At 34.6% G+C, this 25,729-nt stretch overlaps 1 protein-coding gene across 10 annotated transcripts in view; it reads left to right on the top strand.

Moving 5' to 3' along the window:
* LOC128679221 (T-box transcription factor TBX3) overlaps positions 1-25,729 on the top strand; it is an 84,277-nt gene that overhangs the window by 43,933 nt on the left and 14,615 nt on the right. For 6 of the 10 annotated variants that reach the window (XM_053761311.2, XM_053761306.2, XM_053761307.2 and 3 more), the window contains one exon: positions 15,114-15,209. The exons of the other annotated variants lie outside the window; for them this stretch is intronic. In XM_053761311.2, the coding sequence (XP_053617286.1) occupies positions 15,114-15,209 (96 nt within the window). The remainder of the gene's footprint in view (positions 1-15,113; positions 15,210-25,729) is intronic. 10 annotated transcript variants of the gene reach the window in all.

The raw sequence follows: 25,729 nt of genomic DNA, 5'->3' as shown, positions 1-25,729 counted from the left end.
AGAAATATAAAAAAGCTACGTGTGTAGACTTTTTTGTAATCTGGCAACCTAAAGTTCCAATTTTAAATTTAAAAATTTGATCGTGTAAATTTTATAATACATTTCAAATTCGAACTGGCGTTACATCTAGTGTTGTAACAAAAAAAAAAAACGAGTTGCGCTATCTATACCACGTAAAGGTTACCATCCACCATCAGTTAGTGACAAGCCCTGCCCCGCCCGCCCTACCATTTGTCACACGCCCCGCCCGCCTTCGCCCGAATTGAATAATGTTACAAATACTCCTGTGATATACGTAACGTAGGCTTTTGTCCTCTTTTTTATATATACTGAGCTACCATGCTTGGATTTGCTTAGATTTTTAGAACTTTGTTACTGTCGATGAACGATAACTTACATAAGTAAGTACATGGTGTGGTCTTTCACCGGAAACAATAACATAATTATTATCTCGGTAGAATAGTTAAAAAAAAAAACATAAAATCTTGATGCGTATTTGTAAGATACATCGCATCTTAATATTAACTTATAATGAATAATTATGTTCTTTATGTTGGATACCACTGTTTTTCTATAAGTTATCTCTATTTTATCGGACGTTCTTTGATGCTACATAAACTTTTATTTGTTTACCAAAGAAATACTCCTTCCATCAAAAAATCACCAGTGCATAACATATTTATAAAGCGGCATGTGGTAGTGATGTCGATCGACAGGCCACTACTATAATATGAATCGACATTTGCATCTACATAGTATCGATAATTAAGTTAAATATTACAACTTAGTTCGGCAGCTTTTGCAGTGAGAAGGATCAGACAGTGTACAAACATCGAAACAGCTAGGCTCGTGTATTACAGCTACTTTCATAGCATAATGTCCTACGGATTATTGTTATGGGGTAATGCAGCTGACATAGGAAAAATTTTTGTTTTACAGAAACGAGCAATTCGTTTTATTTATGGGCTTAAGCCACGGGATTCCTTGCGAGAATTATTCAAATCGATAAATATTATGACTGTTGCATCTCAGTACATCTTCGACGTACTTATTTTTGTTAAATCTAACTTACACCTGTATAAAACATTGAGCGATGTTAACAGTGTAGTCACTCGTAATAGGCATAAACTTTGTATGAACAGATTCCGACTTAAAAAGGTTAGGCGGTCTTTCGTGGGTCAAAGTGTTAAATTGTTCAATAAACTCCCTGTAGAGGCTATTAACTTGCCAATGCCAAAATTTAAATCATATATTAAAAATGCTTTAATGGCTAATGCTTATTACACGATTAGCGACTATTTAAATGATAAAAAACCTTGGACCCTTCCTAAAACTTCCACCTCTCACACTTGATTTTAATTTTTTTTTATTTTTTATTATTATTTATATATTTTCTTGACATGTTTATTACATATATTTTGACATTTATTGTAAAACATATACGTGATTTGTGATCTCCAAGTGTCTGAAAGTAACATAGGTATCTATTATGTTAGATTATGGAGATCGAATATGTCATGCACATTCAAATGGTCAAACCGGTAGCGGCATCGTGGATCGGGTCGGGAGGTTCCCTCTATTGTGGTTGAGCTTCGCGATGTCACTCTGTCACAATGTCACTCACGCGTCAACTCGTGAACGGGTGCTGCCGGGGGAACTGGTCAGCTCGATCTTTTATTAAAAGTTTTTTTTTGTTTGGTTAATTATACATATATATATAAGTATATATATATTTTCCTTTCATCAGCACTTGATCACAATCATAATATGTTTCAGTATACCTTTTGACCATGTACTTTATTATGTACTTAATGTTATATTACTGATAAAAAATTATAACAAAAAAATTATACATAAATTTATATATAAAAAATGGTAAGCCCTTCTGGCATAATAGGGACCAACACTGTTTGAATGAGTTTCTTTCGGCATTTCTTCTCAGCAGTGGTCGTTCCGAAATGCTAGTAGTTTGTAGCTTAGTATCATTTAATTTAGATTATGACGTGAAAAAGTGCCTGTGAAGGCCTAATTTCTGAATAAATGATTTGATTTTGATTTTGATTTTGATCAATTAAAAAAAGGAAAACAGTCACTATGCTATAGATACAATTGATATATAATTTGAGACGAAAATTTGTTTCGATATAATAGTGACTACAAAGATTACATAATATTGATGGTATTGAAAATATAAATAGCAATATTTTATACTATCCTAATTTTCGAAGTCAACAGTCGACAGCTCCACTATCGATATAGTTCAGCATCACTACGGCGGTAGACAAACTCTCAATAATAAACAGGGTATAAAATATAAAAAACAAATGAGCTCATTTCAATTTTGTTATCATTCGATGCCTTTGGAGATTTTATAATGCTCAGACTATGGCAAGTCAAGACCGGTGGCTTACTCCCGTTAAGATAAAACAGGCTCCATATAATGTTTTTAACGGCTTTTGATTAAAAAAAGTGTATTAAAGGGAGTAACATTCCATGTCGCCGGGCACGTTGTAAACTCGCCGAAATATGAGGCTAAATGACGGTTTACAGACACGGTGGTCCAATTAGGCCGATGACTTCCAACTATGCTGGACTAGTCAATTTTAGTATTTAGTACCTACATATCTGCTTACTTCCAAGGGAAACGGGGTTAATCATTTAATATTGACGACCTCGGTGGCGCAGTGGTAAGGTTCTTGCCACTGAACCGAGAGGTCCCGGGTTCGAACCCCGGTCGGGTCATGATGGAAAATGATCTTTTTCTGATTGGCCCGGGTCTTGGATGTTTATCTATATATGTATTTGTTATAAAATATAGTATCGTTGAGTCAGCATCCCATAACACAAGTCTCGAACTTACTTTGGGGCTAGCTCAATCTGTGTGATTTGTCCTAATATATTTATTTATTATTTATTTATTTAATAATATAAAACTTTGTGTCCCTATGTATGCTTAGATTTAAAACTTAGCAACGGATTTTTAATAGATAGATTGATTCAAGAATTAATTATGTATGTATAGAAGGGAAAATACGTAGAAATTCGATACGAGAGATCTGGCTATGCCGCTACCGCCTGGTCCTGGCAGAAGTGACAAACATAAGAAGTGTGCTGGCTTCTTGTCGTCAAAAATACTAACACGCTATAACGTTCAATTGCTTGAATCAGTTAAATGTGTCAATTAAATTTATGTTTTGTACAAGACCATACATTTAACAAGAGAATCTATTAATCTAATTTGAGTTTTGTCGTTACGTTGCACGAGTATCCTTAGACAGGACACTGTGGATATTTTAAAGTTCTCTTATGATACGGAATCAAACCCGGTCAATCCCGGAAAACCATACAGTTCAATTGAAAATTTACGAGGAAGAAGCCGTGGCTAACAGCTGCTTTTTATGATTTTATTTGACTAAATTCCCTTCATTCTTCGAAGTCTGTTCATCCCTACCGGTTACTACGGTAGGTGAATGAGCTTCACCTGATAAGGCTCAATAAAAACTTGAATTTAAACGCCTTATCTGCTATCAGCGGTACTATTGGTGGTCGCCGACTTTAGAATAGTGGAAACTTGGAGTCGAACAGTACTTATTATTTTTGTATGGTTAGTCAGACGGTCGTGAATCATAGACGAATTTTTAAAAGTTTAAAGTTTATTTTTTTCGCGATTCTCGGGCCTCGGTTTATCATAACTAAGAATGAATGTGAGTTCAATGTTAATAACATTGACGGCAACTATCGCTTATCGATTCAGTAGTTCGCTATTTTTTAATCAATATCTTTTAAAACCGGCCAGTATTATTGAACATGTATATTAACATCGACTCCAAGAATATTAGTCGATAATGCAAAGCCTCAATACAATAAAACACATCAGTTGGTATCGGCTACCGCGGCGAGATGAAAGGAGCGAGATAGCGCTAAAACACTCATTTGTTTTGTCACCCGACCAGCCTAATGCCTCGTGTAGGGTTGTCAACTCAAAATTGAATTATTATATATATAATATTATTCGTTTTTGAGACGTTGTAATATCCTAACTAATATTATAAATATATAGGTACCTTTTATACCGAAAAAAAACTTCCCGTGGAAATTTCACACGGACGGAAATGCGGACAAAATCCAGTAGCCCATAAATAGTTATTTTACTAAATAACTTGCTTCTTACCAGTAAACATGATGTCTTGTAAAACTATTTCAGAATTAGGCCGCTACGCAGCTCAAACTTTGAAACTAGCACACGATCATAATTTAAACAGCTGAAAAAATATTTTTCTCCTCAGTGTTGCCAACCTTATTCCACCTTCCATCTAGACTCTCAGTGTGGCGAATTCAACGATAGACCTTCAAAATAGATATTCTTCCTAATTGTTACCTAAACGTATTTATATTATTAAAATTCAAATCTCCCAACATAATGTATTAATTCAATAAAATATTTTTTATCGTACATCAGTAGAGTAGCGAAATACACACAGTATAAGTGAAATACACTTAAATAAATTTTAAGTGTCTTTAAATATCGATAAATATAAATAACTAAAAGCTCTTTTAGCTGTTATTAATTACATATAAATTAAATTAACACATACTAGATGCTATTATCGGAAGGTCGTTTTAGTATGATAATTTTATTGCTAGCTGGTCGGTTGGTATTATTTTTAACTTCACTGGTTTTACATCTAGCATCTATGAGAAAATTTTCGCAGCAATATGTGGAACTGTCAAAGGATGGGTCACGTTGTTTTTGTCGACAACTGTAGCGCCGCGTTTGCGGGACTTCAATAAATTAAATTATATAAATTGCGAACATATACAAAAAGGGTCTTGACAGACGGACAACAAAGTGATCATAAATATCTTATGGAACCAATAGAAGCCGACAAACATTGAACAAATTTTTGGTTACGTCCATTACGTTTTCATACCAAGACGACCACGGCCAGAAAGCCCTCATATCGAAAAATACCGCAATGAGTGCATATAACCGTAGCCCATGTTTTACCGACTAGACTTGAGAAGTATTTTGTTGGTGTAAATTTCCCTATAAAATAGTATTTTAACATATTTTCTTTGTCGTCCTCGGTTGTACACCCTTTGAGTTATTCAACAAGAATATAAACAAATCGGTTACATATATATATATAAATACGGTTTAAGTTTTACCCAACATCATTAGATTTTCATCTACCGTTATATTAGAACCTACAGTGAATCAAAACCCCAAAAAAATCCGTGGGATGAAGATATAACGACTAAGTGAGTGTTTTTATAAGTAAGTAAAGGATTAACAGAAAACCGGTGGTTTTGATCTTCCATCTGAAGCATAAAGAGCCATTTTTATGACCGCGCACCCGGGCCTAAAGTGCAATGCGGCGTATGAGGACAAAGTATAGAGAGAACAGATGTTACACTGCCTTTAATATAGAAAATTAATTATCTATCGAACATCTCACAAAACTGACAATAAAAATTGTAGATTTATTGACATGTTGAAGCGGTGTTAGTCCAGTGGTTGAGACCGGTCGCCTGTGATCGATAGGTCCCAGGTTTGAATCCTACTTGTGCCTCTTGTGACTTGTGACTCCATTCAGTAGTTTCATAGATTTTCAGTGAAGAAAAATATAGACAAATTTATCATCTAGTGCATACACTAGATGATAAAATTGTTTATATGGAGAAGGCTTTGGCAAATCACTCTATAAATATTGCCAAAAGAGTAGTTTCTCCCAAAGGCTCGGAAAGCATTTTTACTTCAAGTTAAAATTTAGGCAAATTAGATGTTATTTTCTGCAAAGCGAGTTTACCATCAAAATCTGCACTTTCGTCAATTTGTGATGGAATTTCGTAACGTGAGAGTTTTTGCAAACATCCCACACAAATTACGAACAATGGACTTCTATTTGTAAATTTAAGCTTAGTTCAAGTTGGTAGCCGTTTTAAAATAAGATACCCGTAAGGTAATCGTCTATATTTCCAACTCGGAGGTTTGTCTTCTATTTTTTCTTTATTTCTGATTTTAGGTAAGAAGATAAAAATATTTAAAAAAATAATAGGTACAAGAAAAATGAACACATTTTTAAATAAAGAAGAAATACCTATATCTGGACTGCCAGATGGTCATATCCATTTATAAAAAAGTTAGCAGCGTAATATCGACATTAGCTTAATATAGCCTTAACCGTAATTTAAAAAATTAAATTAAATTTCACCAGGTCCTTTCCGATTGCATATAAAAGCGGCGAAATCTGAGCGTTGCCCCATTAATTGAATTGCAATAATAAATTCTCATAAGGCTGCAGACGGACCTGTAAAGAGCTCTTTATACCAAACAAATCGGCCTCCTTTGAGTTTTTTTTAACATCAAACGAACCGCTTGCAAATAATCGCGTTATTTTATTTGTCGTTATTACGTGGTCAGTGAATAGGTAATTGCAGAAGGATTATGTGTTTGCAGCTTCACTGGCATATCTACTTCATTCATGTATTCATACATTCATCCATACTTTGACATTAATCGTCCGTAATAATGAAAATGTTTACTTGCATCACTAAAGATGTGCTTTTATTATCTAAAATAGGTTGAGATATATATGTTATAAATCTCTTTGCATGTTAAACTAAATTCAAAATTTAAAATAAAACGCAATTACACAAAAACTAAATAAATTTCAATAAAAAAGATGCCCAGAATGAAATCTCAAAATTTCTATTGTAGTGTATTTTCTGCACGGTAATATATTCTTATCTTAATTGCCAAATTAAAAAAAAAGAAAATGCCTAAACTGATTTATACAATATCATTTCTTTAAAATAACATCCTACTTATCATCAGAGAAGGCAGCGTAATATTTTCAATAGTTCACTTTCTGCCTTTATTTGTTCTTTGGCAACGAGCATTCTAATTTTAAACCATGCGATGTAATTGGCGCATCAACTAACGATATTATTGATCAGGTAACCAAAGGCATGCAGTGTCATGTAGAATGTCAAAGAGTAGGTAGGTATATATACTTTCTTTTTAATATTTTTAGACCCGCATATTAAGGCCCGCATCTTCTCTTGTTTTTTTAACCCTTCAAATTGAAAGTAAATCTTTAGGTCATACTGGAGACATAACAATTCCAGACGGTAAAGCAATCAGGTGAATTTGTAAGCTATCAGAACTGGTTCCTTAATCTACTTTTTCTAAAAGTTGATTATACTTTTGCTGTGGACGTCAATTGTAGAGTTGACAAGTACCTAATTAAATTAGAAGACTCTTATTTTGGTATTAAAAAACTACAACCTCAGCAATTAAATATATAAACTACAGAATAGATACCAATTAGAAATATTTCAAAATACGGTTTACTTTATTGAAAATCATTTGATGTTTATTTAATTCCGCCTAAAATACAAACAATAAAAAAGTCCTTTTTTATTGTTAGTTTAACAAACATTAAATAAATACAAATGACTAATAATGACAAATGCTAATCTATAATCAAAGCAAGCTTTCCTTGGCTCAATACATTCTATTTATACTTAAAGACTACCGGCGGTATCAACATCTGTCGTAAGTCGTAAATCTCATATCGAGCGCTAATCTGCCGCTGGCCGCTGCCTCAATTAACTTAAAACGTGTTCAAAGTCCACCAATTAGATAGATAAGGCGTCGCTTCTGGTGGTCCCGACACGGCTACTTTGTCTCTGACGAATTTTAAAAAGAAACCGTTGATAGCGACGCGGTTACTGGCTGAATGATTTGAAAATAGAAAGCGTCTATTTTAGAAGATTTTAAATTCCTTTTGCCTTTTGCCAGCCAGCAATATTATTTTATTAAAGAAGTGAGTACTATATAATATTTATGTGGGTAGTAAATAGCTTCGTACTTATTTTAAAAATTGCCTAAACATTACATAATTTGTACGATTTGGGTATTCATAGCAGTTTCAAATAAGTATATCATAAAAGTTATCCTAAAAAGTCTACATGCTAACACATGAATCCCCTAAGTTTCCAAGTCATTTACCTATTTCTTCCAACAGACACAAAGGCACGGTGTTGTGTGCCCTTAAATTTCATAACTATTAATATCTGAACTGTTAATACAATATTAATAATAATGTGTCGGCCGCCATAGCGAGGCGTGACGTAATAACTTAAACCCCTTACGTGCAGGGTAATCCACAACTATTGTCATTACAACCCCACTTCTGTCACCCTACATAGCACCGATTTTAACAAACCGGTTTTCACTGTAACAAAAATACGTTTTAATTCTTATTTGTTACAGTTTAAAGTTTAAATTCGATTATTTCAATTTGTTGCAAGTGTCATAGAACTTTACGATTGGGGTCATATTCATAGAAAATGTAATAATAATTTTTATGAACTAGTGTTGGGATCGATATCAAAATGTTGATACAACTAGTTATAAAATATACCTATTTAATTAATAGATTTATGTTCAACGCCAGAGTTATCTTTCCTATTTGTTAAAACTAATGCAAACGTGAGTTTGTTTGTCTGTTCATATCTACTTTTGTTACACTTTCATGCCTTGTTCACTCAGCCTTAAAGTCGTTAAATTGTTCATGCATGAAAGCTATATTAAGATCCTAATTAGGAATCATCACATCACTTATTAATTTGCTATCACCGCTATTTACACCTACTTTTAGATAAAAATAAATATGTTGGTTTTAATTTATTATGCTTGACAAAAATACTTTAATGGTCGTTCATAATTAAAATGCGAAACATTTTGTCGTCAAATCTATTGATTTTTTAAACTAACATAACAAAATGTAGGTAACTGGAATTTTAAATTAAGAACATAAATAAAATTTCATTCTTCATTTTAACTGCTAGTCAGTCACAGTGTTGAAAATCGAATCCAATCATAGCCGTGAGTGCCATGACTATAGATTTATCTAGGGGTGACAATGAGATTAGGTCGGCGCGCTGCGATTGGCCGAAGCGTGACGTCGGCGGAACGGCAACGCCCCGTCGCCTACACTCGAAGTACCGATTTAGAATTATAGACCAACTTTATTTACAGTTTGGAAAGTTTTTCAAGTTCGTCGAAAAATTGTCATTAAATTCAGAATCTTTGAAAAGCCAGAGCATCGCTATAGTATAAAAATAGACAATTTCAGCTAAACTTCTATTACCTACTTAAGGCTGCTCGGAGACAGGTAAAAATAAATCTGTTTATTGCCATGTCATGCACTTTCTATTTAAACAATAACAGAGTCTAGTTATCATTCGTTCCAGATCTGTTTAAATTACCACTTACACTACAACTACAAATTGCTCATCACTGTCCAATCATGGAACTAATAAAGTTTTGTCATAATATACAAATATTTTTGCATCTGAAAAGCATTGTTATTTCAACTCGATACAGAGTCAAGAGTAACTGGGTTTCCTTCTCGAATTCGATGCAGGTAAGATGGGTTTAAATTGCATCCAGTATTTTCCCTGTTTATTCCGCAGTCTATTCCCAAAAAGTCAAACGCAAGCGTTCCTATATTCATGTTTTGTTGAACCCATCTCACACACAAGCCTTTCCTAATGTATAAAAATAAACTTGGAATAACGAATTCATTGTTACATGGGTTTAAAATGTCATAAGTATGAGAAAGGAATCAGTAGATGTAAATAAAACTTCCAGTATTAACAGTCAAAATGATATGAAAATAGAAAATTCATATTTTAGATTATTTAAATTCGTTTTACATTTTTCCAGCCAGTATTATTTCAATAAAGAAGTGATTAAAGTACTAATATATAGGTACTTAGTATTCCTAAATAAGTTATTTTTTTTAAATAATAATAACTAATCATGTATCTGTACTCGACGTGGCCAATTATAGGTTTCAGTCAATGCCACCTTGCCCGGTTTATCAGACGTTAACTAATAACTCAATCGTGTTTGTTTTGAAAAATGTTGTGTAAAATGAATGATGGAAAGTAATAATTTTTGCATAACAAGTTACTGGACCCCCCACAGGAAATGTTGAGGAGTCAAACCAGTTACAAATGAACACGCTTCATTTCATAAACTGGAAATAATTATTTTGATTTTCAGTCTTATTTCATTTTCATTTCTTTATTTTGAACCGTTACAGCGTTATAAACCATTTCTTAAATATAACTTATACTAATGGTAAGACCAATTACAAAATTTAGGCACGATAGCTAGTGAAAAAATAAGTTAACTAAAAAGTTTTACTAAAGAATATTTTCTGTTTCTTTTTATAGATGAAACAATCCAAATCAAATTTTTTTATTAATGCACACAGCTGAAGTTTTTCTGTTGTAATTGTAATTAATTAACACTATTATTATCAAATGAAATTAATTTATAATCTGTAATTGTTTTGACATCTGTATTTGTACAACATAAAAAGCAAAATAAAGGAATATTATTTGATCTGTGATTTCATTCTTCAAATTGAACTTGATTAATGATTAAGAAATATGTTTAATTACGTAAATTCATTTGTACATATTCGTAACACAGCACGACATAATTGGAAATCAAAAATTTTTGTTATGTCCTACGAAGGCATAAAATATAGAAGGGCCATATAGTTACTGGCTGAAGAAAAGTATGCACGTACCCACTTATCCTTTTTATTTTGTTGTATAATTCGATGGTTTACCAGTAAACAGCAATAACAGCTGTTACATAATGCTTATAGCATTGTCAACTTGTGTAATCATAACATAACACAGTATAAAACAAAATTCCCACTGTCACTCTATCCCTATGTATGCTTAGATCTTTAAAACTACACAACGAATTTTGATGCATTTCCTAAACTCTCAAGACTCATGATTACAAGCTTATACCTACTTATACTAACATATGAATATTTAATTGTAAGTAAATATAATTATTACACATTTATTTTTGTGACGTTGTACAGATATGCGACCCTCTAAATCTCTCAAGCCTCGATGTTCATTCCGATGAAGAGATCCCACTCTGGGATAGGTCTGCCGTGCATATATTATTTTTAATATTTAAAAGTGACTTTTATCGTGTTTACAATAAATATATTACAAACAAATGACCATTATTCCGTGTGAAATTATTTGTATTCCTCTGTGTCTTCGTTATTCCGTGAGCCTGCCTTGGCCACTGTGTGCTCGTAATTGGCCCTGGCGCCCGTCTACCATTTTGTACCTTTTTTGGCAGGCTGTTCTTTTGCTCCCTTGTTGGTTTTGGGAATTAGCATGTCTTATTAGCATAACGGGCTGATAACACGTGATTGGTGTTTTAACAGCTCGCGCTGGTGGACTAGTGGCGACCTCTTGTGGACATCTGGCTCATTTAGCACTGATTTAATTGTAAATCAATTATATTTGATAAGTACAGTTATTATCGGAGTTTTCTTTCATTTCTAATTCTGCTAGTGTTTTCTTCGATGTGTACTTTTATTTTTCCCTATTTCAAGTCAGTTAATTCAAAAAGTAGAATCCCAAACCGGCAATCTCGGACGCGACCCGAGGATATGAATAAATCACGCGAATATTCATCGAATACAATGCTCGCTTTGTAAACGGACGGTGTTCCAGATAAAATATGCGTCTGCGATGCGGTCACCGAATTGGTAATATTGTTAACAGGGAGTAAAATAACTACACGGGAAACCAAAACGAGAATTATGCATCATCTCGGGAATTTCTCAATAAGACGTGTGTGGGGCCGACGCTGGCGCCGCCCCGCGGCGGACCAGTGGCGCCTCTATCGATTATACTGGCGTCCTGTGCTCGCGCAGCACGGCGTCCTTGTCGCGCACGCGCGGGTGGCTGCTGCCGCGTCATTGCCGTCCGCGCGGCCACCTCGCGCGCACCGACCAGACCGATTCCCTTTAAATACAGACCTCGCAGGCTATATCATTAATCTATTACGAGCGAGCCTCGTGTATATGCCCGCCGATTCCTCCTTTTTTCATCGCCGTCTCAGATAGAATTTGTTGGCGGCCGGTGAAAGGTAACGACGGTATGAGAACGATATTCGATTTTATGGCGCTTAATTAGCGTCGATCTTACGCTCTGTCGGCGTCTCGTCGCGCACCCATATACGTCGGGGTTCGCCTTTATTGGCCAATATCTTCCGAGGCAATCGTAGATACATCAACTAGATGTCATGCTGCGCGCGTCTATAAAAAAGGTTATCATTACAATGAGATTCAAGAGTTCATTCGCGTTTCAGTTGACGTCTCCGTATATGGTGCGTCTGAATTGTCCGATTTTATGGGAGTAGTCGGCCGGCCTCCGGCGTCGCTGAGGCGTGGCGGGTTGCCCCATTCATATTTGTACAACTGGTCGATAATTACAGCCTCGGGGCGAATTCGTCTTGCACCGATCGCCCGTTGATTAAGTCTTCGATGTGTTATTTCGTCTCTGGTAATTGTATGTTCCGCGAGAAACGAGCTGAGGTTTGTCAAAGCGAATAATTTGAACAATGGTTGAGCCGGAGTCTGTGGAAAATTGCGGAATTTATAGAGTCTATGGTTTGCGGTGGCTGCAAGCGGGCATTACGCCCGGGACGCGCGGATGGCGGGCAATTTCCCGTAAATGCTACCTCGGAGAGTTGTAAATTAAACTCTGTATAGCATTAACTTATAAACAGGGATTAGCCGGGGAAAATCAACAACTGGCTTCTGATTGATTTTCAATCGGACATAAAAATTGCATCACAAGATACTCCTCACCTATGTTGTGCGTATCTCAGAATAGATACGTGGTTTATAGATAGGTTTTATTGCTATTTCAATTATTAAAAATATAGCAATCGCACTTTTATTGTACTTATTTCTATACACTACCAATACATGGTTTTGCTTACTATTGAAACATCAACAACTTCCAATAGTAATCCAGGCCTGCGAGCAGGCGTTATACAAATAACCTGAACTTAACCATTATATGACATGTGCCATCCTATTGCTGGTAAAAATCTTTACTTTTCCACCCGTCTCTGTTCATGGTAATTAAAAAAAAAGACAATTAAAAAAAATTACAATCAAAATAGGATGCTTAAGGTTGTGTTGTTGCGTCGATTTTGATCAGAAAAGCGCAAAGTACGGCGTTGTCAGCGACTCGCCGGTTAAAATCAAAGGCAAATTTGACCGTACAACTCGCCCTTAGTGTTGCAGAAACTATTAATCAAAAATTTAAATGACATTATCATTGTAAAAACTCACCCGCCCACACTACTAACTACCTAAGGCAGTAAGTACTTGACACATACAGTGCAAGTCGCTGAGAAGTTGATGATAGGTTGATGACCTCCATCAGTACTCTACAGCTCAATTATGACAGAGAATATTGGAATTATATTCGAACTTTGGGACAGCTTCTTGACGTGTGGATCCGCCCTATAAGACCACTGCAAATCCTCCTTTGGATGTCGTATGAGGCGACTAAGGGACATGTATCCCTGGCATTTGATAGGCAACAATAACACTTCCTAGGAGGATAACACAGGCAGGGGGCCGGTTATAAATTCACAGCTGAATTTTCAAAAAATTTACTCTGACACCGGGTTCCAAGTGGTAGGTTATAAATAGGTTATAAACATAGCAGAATTAGCTGACTTTAGTATGTATTCATAAAAAGATAAAGTATATGCTTTATACTAAAGTACCTATATCTTTTGTCTCGTACTGTCAATGTCAAATATTGTAAGGTGCGATAATGACAAAACATACATTAACGTATAGTATGCTAACTTTTTAATTAATAACGGAGCAAATTCATTGCAAATTCAAAGCTATGTCCACGGCTAGAGGTCCATACAATAAATCGACATGCTGTTTAACAAAACTAAAACATCATCCTAAGCAGCTCAAGTTTTAATTCTAATCCAACATGACTCACATTAGTTAAAACTGACGTCAACGTCTCGGATGATTTAGGTTTAATCGGTACAAAACCTGTTGAGGGCCGACAGCTGTGTTATATAAGATTAACATCGATCATTGATATAATTTTACGCATAACATCGTAACTGCCCACTCCCTCCCACGAACGTGGAATGTAGATAATACAAGAAATAGATGCCGCTATTTTCTTTTAATATGTTTTAATCCAGAAATATAAAATAACAGTGAGTTTTGTTTTAAACTACTAGTTAAAATGAATGCGGAAAATAATTTTGTATGTAAAGTATTCTTTAAAATCCTAACTACTATTATAAATGCGAAAGTAAATTTGTTACTTCTCTTGAAATTTTGCCTACAAGTAGTTTAAAAGTACGGTGTTCCTGTGGGAAATTCACGCGGGCGAAACCGCGGGTAAAAGCTAGATAAGTATTTATATTTTACCGTAGTAATGGACCTAGCAATTATCAAGTTTCATACAAATCACAAACGCCAATGACCAATTTATTTATGTAGACGCGTCATTCAGAAACCGCGCGACCGCGAGCGAGCAGCTTATTAAAGTAATTTAGCACTCTGAGAACTTGTCTACACTGTTTGTTTTGCAGGCGAGAAGTTTGCCCAACCTATTATTATGCTCTCGTTGTACTTTTTCTGTGCAGGGGTACCCAACATTCGGGTTTTCTCTTTATTTTACAGCGTTTTAACATTCGTGGAATTTCTTTACACTGTATTGTTTCTGTTATGTTTTTGCATGATCGTAATGTTTGATTTTTGTTTGTTTTTTTTTATGTTTACTTGTAGTTGTAGATTTGTGTGAGCTTTTTTATCATTTTGTAGAAATAACAAATCTGAGAGGGATTTATATAACTGAGCAACTTAAAAATTTAACAAACAACTTTATTTAGTTTCATTTAATTAGGTTTAAAAGGCAATAATTAGGGGCTTATTTTTCACTTTAAATAAACATTGAAGCCAAGAGTTGCGAGCCAATGTTACCAACATAAAGACGACTCACGCCGGAGGCGCGGGCGCCGTGTACGTAAAACGTGTTATTATTATTAATAATCTCACTCATTCAGAACATCGATGCTCAATATCAGTTATTTTCTTATCAGCTTAGAATAGACTGCCACTCAGTCTAAACATCGTATACAATTAGTTTTATCAGGCGTAACAAGCCATATTCTAGCTTACTAAAGTTCATTTTTCTCTCCTTCGTAGGAGCTCATCTATAGCCAAAGTCAACGGATGTTGTCAAAGTTGCTGTGGCCCAACCCGGCCCCTAGTGCACCCAGAGACCCCCACTCAGATCATTTGGTTAGTAGACTTTTCATTTTATTTAATTTTACTTAAATTTCTATATTTTATAATCTCTTAATTTAGGATTGTCCAAACGACGTATCGAAATAAATCTGTAAATGCATTGCACGATTTCACAGCTAATTTATATTCCAAATATAATTATGAAGGTTAAGGAAATTGTAATAATAGAAATGGTATAACGGTCACAACATCGTTTTCCGGATACGCCCCTGTCAGACTCGAGTTTAGAATCGTTTGTACAACTATTTCGGGCCCAAAAAAAATTATGGTCGAAATCATAGCGGCAGATGTTAATGATTCTATTATTTATGATCGAGCCTCGTCTATTATAGTTTTTTGTCTACTGGATGTAAACGAAAGGTTACTCAGCCGTGTAATTTTCTATTTTGTGGATAACGAAGTGAGCACATTGTTTGTTTTCGTTGCTGACTGTATGTCAGAGGTTTTTTGCTTAACGCATCTATCTTTAATAACATCTATGGACGCAGTGAGAAATTTAATAAGTATGTTAATTTATTAATATATTTTATGACATTTCCCTGGGTAAGTTTAATTACTTTCACCCTTAAGTTTATAGGTGTTACCAATGAGTGTAGTTAATTATTATTTTGTTATCGTTTCCTAATTCTGGACAGGTGATATATACCAACACACAAATATAATAGGTATTTTAAAATATCAATATAAAAAGTTATTGAGTTATGTATGCCGCAATTTGCTTATTAATTTTTAAGATATAGATCATATTAGATCACAAAAATAATCTTTATTATTTATTGCCCGCGACTCCGCCCGCGACTAAACGTAGCCTATGTCACACACTTCCAAATATGTATCTCCACACAAAAATCATGTATCAATTCGATGCTCCGTTTTGCACAAACACAGTTTCACATTTATAATATTCAGTATGGATTTATGTCATCGTTTTATAAATGTGCATACCTATTCATAGAAAATATAAAAATCAACTGGACGGATTCGTATGAAATTTGGTACACGGGTAGAATATAACCTGGACACAGGGTACGTATTAGCCACGGGAGCGAAGCCCCGGGCCGCTGCTAGTACTGTAAGTATATACGACTACTGCAATTTATTATTTTTGTCGAATTGCACGAAAATCACATATGCTTTATGTAATTAAGTAATATCTCGAAAATAAAAATGAAACATAAACCCGTACCTATATCCGTGAGGTACAGGCGATTTTCGTCTCAATTACCGGTAATTCCCAAAGGTGAACAAACACAGTAATTGGCCAGTTGCCGGTAATCGCCGGCACTGGCCCACCGAGCTCGTCTGCATTCTTAGGTCGGGGGCCAACTCAACCACAGATTTGAATTCTTCGCGGGCGAAACACTCATATCACTTATTTGGTAACAATTCCTTCAAAATCAAATCATTTATTGGTGAAGCCGTAAGATTGTTTATTACCAATTCACGCTCTTATCTACTCAACCAATCATCTTGAAATTTTGCATACATGTAGTTTGAAGTGAGGTGGAGAAGGACATAGAGTACCTTTCGTCCCGGAAAAACAACTGTTCCCGTAGGAAGTTTACGTAGACGAAGCTGCAGGGATAATATTTACCAACCCTACCAACTCGGAACGACCATAATGCTGAGAAGAAATGCCAAAAGATCAAGGACTAAGTACTCATATCACAGATTTGGTAACAATTATCCGAGGTCACAATATTTTTTGTGATAGTGATTGATCAGTAGTTTCTAAACGTGAGGTTGTGAAGAAGAGCAGACCTAATTTCTGGGCGAAAGAAAAATGTGGCTCTGGAAGGGCCTCATAAAAATCATTATTGCATATATATCTCAAAAATGTGTATTAAATTTTTCCCTTAGCTTTCCATGACAATTATAAAAACTCCACAAAACTATGTTTGTAGAAAATTTGTATTCGAACTAGGTAAGTATCGTCTATAATAAGGTTATGTACGAACTTAGCTTTACCTGTCGTTTCTACTATAGCTGTAGATCCTAATCGAAATCGTACCTTACTTCCTAAATAATATTTTAAAAACGAAAATGAATTTGTTTGTTACTTTTTCAAGTTTTATTTACACCAATCCTGAAAATTCGCATACATAATTAGCAAGATGGATAGAATAAGGACAAAATAACTCGGGCGATCTCATACGTTTGAGCTAGTTTTTAATAATCTGAGAATGTTTCAACTTTTTATCGTTTCTGTCAGCCAGTTATGCGCCTAATAAATGTTGACTACGTTATTTGGAGGTTATTAAATCTCGTTTCGGGATCAGAAGGCCTCAGGCGCCAACCAACTAAGGTGTCTGAAGCCTAATTATATGGGAAGAAACACCTCTACAAACCAAATATTTATACACCACCAAATCATTCGAATTTACACTTTACACTCCAAAAAATAAAGTAGGAATTAGGACGGCGATGTCATAGCTCGTTAAGATGATGAATCGAAAAAAGGTTTTCGAGAATTGGCGTAAAAAAGGACTTAATTGCGATATGATTAGGGGTTTGGCCCTGACAGGATAACAAGCGTTTGTTAAATAATAAGCCAATAAATAGTTTATTGTCTCTGGCAGCTGTCGTCGTGTTTGTTTTGTCTGTTAATTTGACAGATGCGTAGTATCTATGACTATTGACTCTGAACAAAATGTTGTATTGGACTAGTGGATATTAATTATATATGCACAATTTAAAAAAAAGTCTCGTTTTTTTTCCTCAAGTCATGTTTAATTACACAATAACAAAAGATAGAAAATAATGATGGCCAGATTTTTAAATTTTTCACATGTTCTAAATTTTGCTACAATTCGGCAAAGTCACGCGTATGAGGTCATTAATATTGATTGATTTTCACATCATCTCAGATTCAATTTCTTTATTGCGAGTCACAAGTTAAAAAGATGTCACATAATTTAAAAGCAGGTGACGCCATGCGTGGGCACAGGTAACATTGGGGCAACTATTGACATAAATAATATAATTAATTTTTAATGTTTTTTTTTCTTCTTCTTTGTTCTAATTTTAATCTCATTCTTCGATGAAAAGTTCGCTCCAGAACGTACCTAGATCAACGTATCATTGACATTTTTATCTAACATCAAATACGAACAAATCAATCACACGCATGTTAACACCTATCAGTCCCAATAACCCGACGAAATCCCAGATTCACTAACCGAAATTGATATAACATCCTTACATCCTAGTCCACCATCAATCACATAGTCAATCAATTACCCCTCCCCGCGCTCCCCTCGCTAACCCCATATCGAAGATAACCCATGGGATTTAGCAGTGTTCTTTATAGTGTTGCCGAAAAATCGATGCTTTGACTGTCGATATATAGTTGAGATTTTCGATTGCGTTGTTCATAGTAATGATAGCTTTGATACATCCTAACTATTGCGAAAGTAAATCTGTTTGTTTTCGTCTTAAAATTTTGCATACATATAGTTTGAAGTGTAGAGAAGGACACCTTTCATCCAAGAAAAATAACTATTCCTTTGGGCAAGTCGCAAAAGCTAATAGCTAATTTTAGTGTCAAACTTTTGAACCTGATGACATCGATCGCATCCGTATCGTTTCTAATTATTGAAATAACACACGATATTATATCGATTGTTTTTTATATATAGCCAAATCTTCAAGGATTCGTTAAGGTTTATTTTTTACACTGGTTTTTTTACCCGGGTTTAACTGCGTGTCAATCCCGAGTGCAGTGCTGATATTGAGAGACAGATACTATGGCTTTTGCTACAACAATCGATATACTTTTGGATAGTTGATCGGCAACACTAGTTTCCTTATTTCATGCGGATTTTAAATCGATAGGCGATGTCCTACTTAATGTTTACAAGTGGGGAGTTTTATTTGAGATTAAAGATTAAAAGAACACGGACTTTGTAACGCTTAATAACCTATATATAACCTTTATGTCCTTACACTTAATTGTAGAACATTGCAGATTCATTGTTGTTGAAATATTTCTGTATTTTTATATCGAGTTGGTGGAAGAATAATTTACCCATACGAAATAGGCTGGGTTTTCTTAATATGGCGGAAAAAGCAAACGGGAAATCTCTCAGATGAAAGAGATAGAACTATTTCAATATGATTAATTTCACGGAGCCCTAACATATGGTTTGCGTAGCCCTAGGGCTCCTCGGGGCAGACTTTGAGATCCGCTGTTCTATCGCAAGCCACATCTAAATAGTAAGTTACCGCCATCGCCCGACAGGTGGCGCTACTATCCTATAATTTAATTTTACGAGCATCTTTACAACGCAATAAATATTGCCCAGAGATCTTTTGTCCCTTACACTTTGTTTTTACTCAGTCCCGTAATATAATTTTAGGACGTTTTATAATACTAATTAAATATATTTTACTGTGGTTTATTACCGGCTAATTTATTGTAATACCTCTTTAGTTTACTTTGTTTTGTGTGGTTAAGTTTTATAGGTGTGAGCAACCAAAACCGCATTTTTAAATATTCTTGAATAAATATATTTCTTTGTTATTAAAATAAATTTTACATTTGTCATTATATTATTACAAGCTGTCGACCGCGACACTTTCCACCCTTCCATCTCCATACAAAACAAGTCACATACAGAAAGAAGGATGCTTTCACATCCTTATATAAATTATTATATCCCTGTAAATGTCCTTATCACGTCTATCGGTCCGTTTGTATGAACGCGATAAAATCAAAAACTAGCTAACGGATTTCATCAAAACATAGTGTGATTCTTAAGGAATCTTTTTGCAGTCGACACAATTAACTAATGTTAATACAAATTGAATAATTTATCTTTATTGTTATTTCAAAAATATTTTACTTCCACAATAACAAAAATCATCATCATTTGCCTTACCTTGTCCCATCATCTGGGGCCGGCGCAATATATCTGTTCCCTCCACAATTCTCTATCTTTTGCCATATTTGGATCCAAACCCAGCAACCTCATATCCTCCCTGACACAATCCTTCCATCTCTTCCTAGGCCTTCCTCGTCCTGTATGCCTTCCTACTTAAAGCTTTCCTCAGTAAATGATTCTCTTCTCTCCTCATCACCTGTCCAAACCAAAAGAGTCTATTACCTCTAATTTTATCATAAAAAAATATCTACAAATGCTGGACTTACGCCATGCTCTACCAGTCAAAATTGACACCAAACTAATTTTCAAATTAACCAAAGACATTGGAAATTCGACACTATTACCATCACATAGAACTACATTTAAGACACCTCGAAATGCAGTTGTCTGCCCATATGTTAAATTTGAGTTATTAATTATAAATCTATGCTTCAACAATAAGAAATCCTGAAATTAACGCCTCAATAAATAACAAATAACCGTTTAAAAACCGCGAATCATTTTAATATGAACAAAAACTTATACGCATAACGACAGTGGCGCCACCATCAGCAATTACGGTCACATCAAAACTATTCTCCTCCAATTAAATCTGAACTCTCATCCCGTATTATAAGGTTTTAGCGACGGTTCATTTTACGCCAGTCTTTATAAAGCACGGTCGATTTAAAACTTGAAATATATGAGGTTTAAGCACAGAGCGGCCGAGATAAAAGGTTTTTATAGTTTATACCTTTATTTATAACACGACTAGTTTACCTATACCTTTGTGAATGTGACACTAAATAGCGAGAGAACAGAAGTGTCACTCTTTATGTTAAGTACCTACTTTATTTTTATCAGTAGTATTTTGCATTAACATCGGTAAAACTACTCTTAAAAAAAGATATAGATAGATAGAGATTAATATATAGTTTAACCCTTTATGAAACATTGTAAAATCATTAGAATTTATATATATTTACAAAGTTTTATACTTAGTTTAGACATAACTGTTAAGATCATTACGTCACATTCCCCTTACATATAATATATCTCACAGATATGTTTAGAAATTTACTTTGTGTCTAAGCATTACACTTAAATACCATAATACTATTCTTAGTTGTTTCGAAAATTCTTTTCATTTCATTCTTTCATTTTATAAGCAATTTATAAGCAATATAAGAAATTATGTGTATTTTAAACATATAACTTATAGCATCAGTTGTCCAATGAATTTGGTCATGATTCGTAACATAAATTATCGACTTAATTATTGTAAAGAGAATCAAGACTCGAGAGAAAGTCTAGGGCGGCTCATCGGAACCAAGCTAAGATTATTATAATAGGCACAAGTTTATGACTTGACCATTAATTATATGTAATATTTGATTATTTACAACCGTAAATTAGCAAAATTGACATGCATCATACTTCAGGCGTCTCGCTCATTTTCATTTATTCAAGTGAAATAGCACATCGTACATCTCACACATGTATGTTTATTATGCAGAGCGAGAAAGAACGATATGTTGCGCATCAACATATGCACACATTTTTTGTCATGATTTCTAAAAAAATAATACTAATTTATTACTAAATATAACTTTTAAAATGTTTCTAATTAGACAAAGAGATCCGATCATACATAAAAGCAAAACTATGTTTAGCAAAAAGAGATCGAAAATAAACTTAATGTTAACAAATACTTTGTTGCTACTATCATATTTTATCTTGATTCCATATTACGTGATGTATATATACATCTACATATATTGTTACACATATATTGTTTACACATATTGTTTTTAATTATTGTATCTCAAATATTCGTATATTTTCCCTATTGTTGCTAAGATATCAGAAGGTGTCAGTTCTGTGTCTTCTTTATTTTTTATTTGTGAGCTTTTTAATGAAGTCTGTAAGAGTGCTCTGCGTTTAGTCGCTTTACGAAACGAAAAGCTTTTAAAAGTGATTGCGGTGTTATGAAAGTTATTGAGATAACGTTTTAATGTCATGTTAATGACAATAATAATATTTACAGTGAACTAGGGATGAAATTAAAAGTTTATGCGCAATAAAAGTCTATATCTAATGCAGTACTAACGGTGCATTAAAATAAAACTTATTGTTACACTGTTTACTTATAAATATATTATTAATCGTGTTCATTAATAGTCACAATGCAGCTAAACGTGGCTTTCCTTTATGATGGGAAGTACTTTTTTTCGTAGAACGTCACATATGTATGTTTGTTACTAGTCAACTACAGTGAATCCAAGAAATGTTGGATTGATGTTTGTGTCATCCCCGTATTTTAACTGTTACATTCAAAGCTGCGATGCCCGAAGCCCACGGTTCGCGTAAAAAATACAAACATTAAATTTTGAAGATTTGGCTATATGCTTTTACAACCGACTGCTTGCCTGACTTCAACCCTCTTTGGAGATGCTATTGTTACCTATCCGCTGTTAAGGCTTTTTCTCAGAGGGTTTCGACCGCTGCGGCCACGCTGTCATTACGATCCGTCAAAGGAATCTTCCAAAATTAATCATTCATAAAATTGATATTACAGATTATTTTAAAGTCACATAGTAAAATTAATTCTTGTCTTTGTTAAGAAAAGTTGTTACGACAGCGCGGCCGCAGCGTCGAAACGCTCTGAGAAGTGAGAACCGCCGAAAAAACTATATTTAGGATTAAAAAAAAAATAAGCTGAGAGATATTTAAAACAATCCCATACCTATGACTGGCCTTGCGCAAACACGCGGACCGGTAATACCAATTTCATGTATCGGTAAAACGGTTTCGTTTGCACACCTCTTGTTTGACCAGTAAAAACCAACAAAACACTTCTGTCTGTCCGGATTCCCTGCTACTACGTACAGATGCGTATTTTTTCGGAGCTATTAACTTATTACAAACTAGCTGCGTCCAGGGGCTTCCCACCGGTGGGAATTTCAGGATAAAAAGTAACGTATGTGTTATTCCAGGTTATATTGTACCCGTGTACCAAATTTCTTGAATTTCCATTCAAAAATCTTGAATGAAAGAGTAACAAACATACATATATCCATACTAACAAACTATGATATGATATGATAAACTTTATAATATTAATGAAATGCATTTTACGACTGCAATATTTTAATATACACAATGAATTAAATTACATCAAAATATATTGATGTGAATAAAAGCGCTACCGCGTAGCACATCTACACGCGCTACGACACGCGTAGCTTGCTACGATGCGTAGCATTCTACGCAATTACATGTTGAAAATCTTATCTATTTTCGAGGAAAAAATATAAATAAATAAATATATAAGGACAAATCACACAGATTGAGCTAGACCCAAAGTAAGTTCGAGACTTGTGTTATGGGATACTAACTCAACGATACAATATTTTATAATATATACATATATAGATAAACATCCAAGACCCGGGCCAATCAGAAAAAGATCATTTCCCATCATGACCCGACCGGGGTTCGAACCCGGGACCACTCGGTTCAGTGGCAAGAACTTTACCACTGCGCCACCGAGGTCGTCAAAAGTAACAACTCTTTGCAATTGTGGTACCAGATTGTAGGAATACTGACCTTCCAATCCAATGAATATATTTTTTCAAAATGATTACAATAATAGAAATGCCAAGATTATCATAATCTGACGATTAAAAAAAATTTGATGAAGACAATTAACCGAAAAAGATACAGTTGTTAGTATCAATTCATAGAATGATATGGAACCCATTAAAATATCTGCAAAATCATGACTAAAATTTACATACTGATTTTATAATTACTACTAGAGTTAAGCTTGCATTAGCAAGAATGGTTAGTAGGCTGACGCGACAGTGAGACAAAATAAAGTGAATATGGAAACTCGAACTTCGTTGTGGAACAAAAAAAATTTTTTGACATTCAAAAACAGAGATGAAAGACATTTGAGTGAGATCAGCGGACAAGATTTTACGAAGTTTTTACTCGTTACACGTCTTATTCTTATCAGATTTTGACTTTGAGAAGTTTTTTGGGAAACTGTATTGCCTTTGGTCAACTATTTTGTCTTCCGGTCCGTTGTCAAATACAATAATGACAGTGTTGTACCATCTGACAGTTATCTGGTTCATCCATCATTAATTCGAATATAATCTATACTAGGTTTTACCCGCGGCTTCGTCCGCGTGAATTTCCCAAGGGATGACTTTTTCCCGCAATGAAAGGTAGTCTACATCTTTCTCTAGCTTCTTAACTATATGGATGAATGATGAATTTCAAAAAGATTGGTTCAGTAGATGAAGCGTGAAGTGATAACAAACGAACTTACTTTTGCATTTATAATATTAGTTGAGATATCTTACCAACCCTAGAATAAAAATCAATAATTTGAATTATCTATTTAGTATTAATAAAACATCTTTCATGAAATTATTTTCCTAAATCCTACTATATTTTTATCAAAGCTGGTAGATTCCCTATTTTTTTTGGAATTTGCTATATAAATTAATAGCGACCGAGGTAACTAAACGATGATATTTACAAGTACCATATAAGTGAATAGGCTCTTTCTATACTAAAATCATTTTACGCGAGTCGGCACCTGTGTCGGCGAGATGAAAGCAGTCTCCTTGTGCGCAGGCGCGCGGCAAATATTTATTTTAATTTAGTGCTCGCTCGATCGCTCGTTAATCGCTAATGGATCTGCTCCCGAGTCGAGTATCGATTGTTTTTAATTTTGTGCTAACGATTTGACAGTGACTGTATTTTTGGACTGACAAGTGACAGTGACAGCTCGTTTTAATGACCGAGGCGGAAATAGAAGTTGATTCGTGGTTGATTATATTGGTGACTGGCATGGATCCATATAGGTACCTATTTACCACTTAATTCTGATTGGCGATCGTGGCATGGTAGTGGTGTTACTGCCAGACACAAGACAATAAATCATTTAAATTTTATAGAGACAGTACCAACAGCTAGCTAATCTCAGTTTTTTCCGCTTGTCATTTTACGATTTTATTTTTAGAAGTGAATTAACTTTTTGCCGGCGGCTCTTTTGATATAGGTTATTGAACTACATATAAAATTCGCCAGTATCATATCATTAAATTAATAAAACCATATAATAAAATGCCACTATACAAGTCTGTAAGACCACCGTTCGCGAATGTTTTTTTAATTACTATATTTCATTGTAGGTCGTAACAAGTCCAATTCAATTTGCGTTTCACTATTAAAAAAATAAAAGTTTAGTTCTGCTATTCACCGCCGCGCACCGGCAGCGCTGTGGTCGCGTGTTGTACCAATATTTGCTGTCGCTTTTTGTAGTAAAAAGGGCATTAGTGAACCCTTTTGTTGACACACAGTTAAGACGGTTTGCGAGTCAACAGTCAGAGTAAATATTGATGCATCGGCGGCTCCTCTGAACATAATCTGAGGCAGTTTTATTCTTTTAACTTACACTTAACCGCTAAGTGAAGTAGGCAGGTTAGCGGATCGACTTCCCTGGGAAGCGGTTAACGACGCATTTAATTATTATTTCTGATGTTGGCTTATGCATAAAAAATATCTCGTCTTATCTTGTACGATTGCAATTTTATTATTATACACAAATGCATGAACATAAGAATCAAAAGCTAT

This window comes from Plodia interpunctella, chromosome 21 (assembly GCF_027563975.2).
Source record: "Plodia interpunctella isolate USDA-ARS_2022_Savannah chromosome 21, ilPloInte3.2, whole genome shotgun sequence".
Lineage (NCBI taxonomy): Eukaryota > Metazoa > Arthropoda > Insecta > Lepidoptera > Pyralidae > Plodia > Plodia interpunctella.
This window is presented reverse-complemented; position numbering and strand designations above follow the sequence as displayed.